Genomic DNA, 3,066 nt, shown 5'->3' with positions numbered 1-3,066 from the left:
TATAGATATGTTTTCAGGTGCCATGATATCCTGCATGCAATTTAAGATTACATAAAGTCCATCATTTATCCTGTATATCTGTGGATTTGCAACCACACTTAAAATAATTAAGTCATCATTTTTTGTGTATATCAACAAAGACATTATAACAAGGTTCAACTCGTATGCGTTAATATAGACTTGTAGTAAAGTGTAACGTAAAAAGAAAGAGATCAGCCTTTACAAAATTAGGTGTCGAGATTTTGTTCTAACATAGACATTTTATAATTGGCTCTAATCCGTAAGGGTACCCCCAACACAGTCCCTAAAGCCTTAGCTGAATGCTACTATGCTACTATACCTCTCTTGAAGGTAAGAATAGAAAGCCTTTTCTCTATACCAAATACACCCACCTATCCACACAGTTTTCTTCTTCATAAACATCACATCCCAGTCTATTTCTTCAGAGAATTTCTTCATTGAATGAACAATGATCATAACAACATTTATTTTTACAGAACTATCCACCTCCACAGAATCGTCTACCTCTGTAACCACATCACCCTCAACCACCACAGCTACGACGTCGACCCCTGTTGAAGGTAGGGATAGAAAGCCTTTTCCTTGTTCGAGTGTCACCTACACCGATGTATCCACATAAACTTATCTCACCTCAAACATATCTTACATCTTTTAAATGAACATTACAGTGAGCACCCTGTACTTTCAACATTGGCTTGGACTTCCAAATAGGAGTTCACGAATAATACAATTGATGATTTGCTTCCTATGTCAGAATGCGAGACAACGAACAAATGCCAAAGGGAAGGTGGAACTTGTCGACACCGCTCGAAGGATTGTGGCACAAAAGTCTTGGGTGTAGGCCAACCTTTCTGCACCCACGATAAATGCATCTGTTGCGAGAGTGAGTACACTATATGGAAGATGTTATATACAGATCCTTTAGGATACTATTTTCTTATCTCACGCTCGTACTCCTTGATCGATTCTTTACCTTCAACTTGATTAGTCTGATTTTAACGCAATGTTAAGCACAATATCAAACCAATTCTTACTGATGGTAAGACACAGGAAAAGGTCATTTCGTTTAATCTATGTCTATATACCAATAGTTTTAACTTTTTCATAAAGAGGGTAGCTAATTCAGAGGCACGTACCTATTCCCACCCATTTGACTACTCCCCTCCACCACCCTTTCTACCTCTCACATCTCAGTTCCTCATGGATGAGGGGTCACCCCTGCATCCGCCAAATGTATCATCCATCTCATCCTCGGTCGTCCCCTCAACTTCACTTTCAGCACTTCTGCCTTCCACACCTCTTTTACTAATCTTTCATCTCTCATTCTTTCTATGTGTCCAAATATCCCAATAATCTTTCACCAGCTCTATCTACCATTTCCTTTTCCCCTCCCGTTCACATTATCACTTCCTCGTTTCCAACCTAGTAACTCATACCATATTTCTCAGACATTTCATCTAAAACACATTTAAACTTTTCTTCTCTGCCTCTCATAAAGTTCCAAGTCTCTTCATATTCGATAGCTCTCTGAAATACTCCACCCATCTTCCCCTTACCGCTTCCTCTTCCGTCAAGATCTGTCCATCTACAACTTTTACTTCTTCTCGTCTATTGACTCACCTCCCCTTCCTCCCTTGATTTCCTTCCTAAACATCTTTTTATTGCTTTCTGTTCGCAAGCAAAGTTGCTTGGGTCAGCAGTGAAACAGATTGTACGATTCGTGGGTTTATCAATCGGTAGGTTATGCGTACATAGAAGGCACGACATGTTTCACAGGAGTCTAAAGAGTAACTAGCCCGTGGGCGAAGGTGCTAGATGCTGTAAGCACACAAAAGAGATGGAAGCCTTTGTTGGAAGTATGAAAGGTCTTTTTGTCCGGTGTCGTCGCTGTTGGTCAGAGCACGACATACAGCATGGCAAACCATTGCAAAATGTGTTAGTTTTCTATGCCAATGACACTTTACCACACCTGGTATCCGTGAGTCGAGAAGAGCGGCGGTGGGCGGGTGGGTTCTCGCACGATGGCGACATGAAAGAAGTCGGCAGACACGGACTCGAAGGGCTGGGTGGGGTTGTCGTCGCACAGCAGAGGTTCTTGCTGATGGCTGGGGTGCAGCACCTGGCATGGCTCGCAGTCCTCCACCGTGCTCTTGATGTCGGAGTCAATGCCGGACGGGAATATGGCTTTTTGAGCCAGTCGCATGGAGGCTTCCACGCCGCGGTGGCTGTCGTGGAGGCTGACAAGCGTATTCTTCCGTAGAGCGGCGGGGACAACGATACGATGGCCGTAGAGCATCAGGTCCCCGTCGGCAGAGAGGACGTCTCGGAACACCAGTATAGGACGACGGAGCTGGGTAGGGCGAGGCGGTTGAACGGGAACCCGGAGGACACGCAGGTAAGCAGGTAGGCGTAGGCGGTGTCCACTCGACCCGCGGCCCGGAGTTCTGGAGCGTCCTGTTGGTGTTCAGCGACGAGCCATCACCGCGAGCGCCGTCGTTGCAGGCGACAACGCTCCTGACATGCGCGGCGTCCTTGTTGCAGGCGGTCTCGTCCTCCGGCGTAGGGCGGGAGACCGGGTCTTGTGAGAGGACGTCAGGTATGCAGAGCTGCTTCCCGGCGCACCACATCGCCGTGAAGACGAAGAGCGAGAGCCTCTCCTTGAGCCGCTGTAGGCAGGGGTTCTCGACGGCGTCCAGGGTGTATGTGTTAAGGATGGGGATGAGCGGACGATGGTCCAATGTGCCATGGACCGGGCTTGGCAGTGCGATCTACGTCAGTCAGCTGGAGTGTTGCGTGACGTCAGCGTCGTTCTTTAAGTTGGTCGCGGTCGTGTCGGGAACGCTCTACCAAGAGGCAGTGTATCCGATGGGTTGGGATGAAAAGCCTCTTTGTTCGCTCCTCTACTGGCCCGCCAAAGCGCGTCACACGGTAGGGTTCCACTGAACTGCATTGCGCTGCACAGTCCAACGTCCGCACTATTACACTTTTCCATCAACACCTCGTTCACGTAAGCACCGCCGGATCGTGCATTCTCGCGTTACTGTC

At 47.5% G+C, this 3,066-nt stretch overlaps 1 protein-coding gene across 1 annotated transcript in view; it reads left to right on the top strand.

The window, feature by feature from the left end:
- LOC143030503 (uncharacterized) overlaps positions 1–640 on the top strand; it is a 3,664-nt gene extending 3,024 nt beyond the window's left edge. The window contains exon 4 of the mRNA XM_076193654.1: positions 498–640. Coding sequence (XP_076049769.1) covers positions 498–640 — 143 coding nt within the window. The remainder of the gene's footprint in view (positions 1–497) is intronic.
- The last annotated feature ends 2,426 nt before the right edge of the window (positions 641–3,066 follow it).

Source organism: Oratosquilla oratoria, chromosome 12 (genome assembly GCF_046742065.1).
Source record: "Oratosquilla oratoria isolate Oo_2021 chromosome 12, ASM4674206v1, whole genome shotgun sequence".
Taxonomy (NCBI): domain Eukaryota; kingdom Metazoa; phylum Arthropoda; class Malacostraca; order Stomatopoda; family Squillidae; genus Oratosquilla; species Oratosquilla oratoria.
Note: the sequence above shows the minus strand (reverse complement) of the source record. Positions and strands in the feature narration are given on the sequence as shown.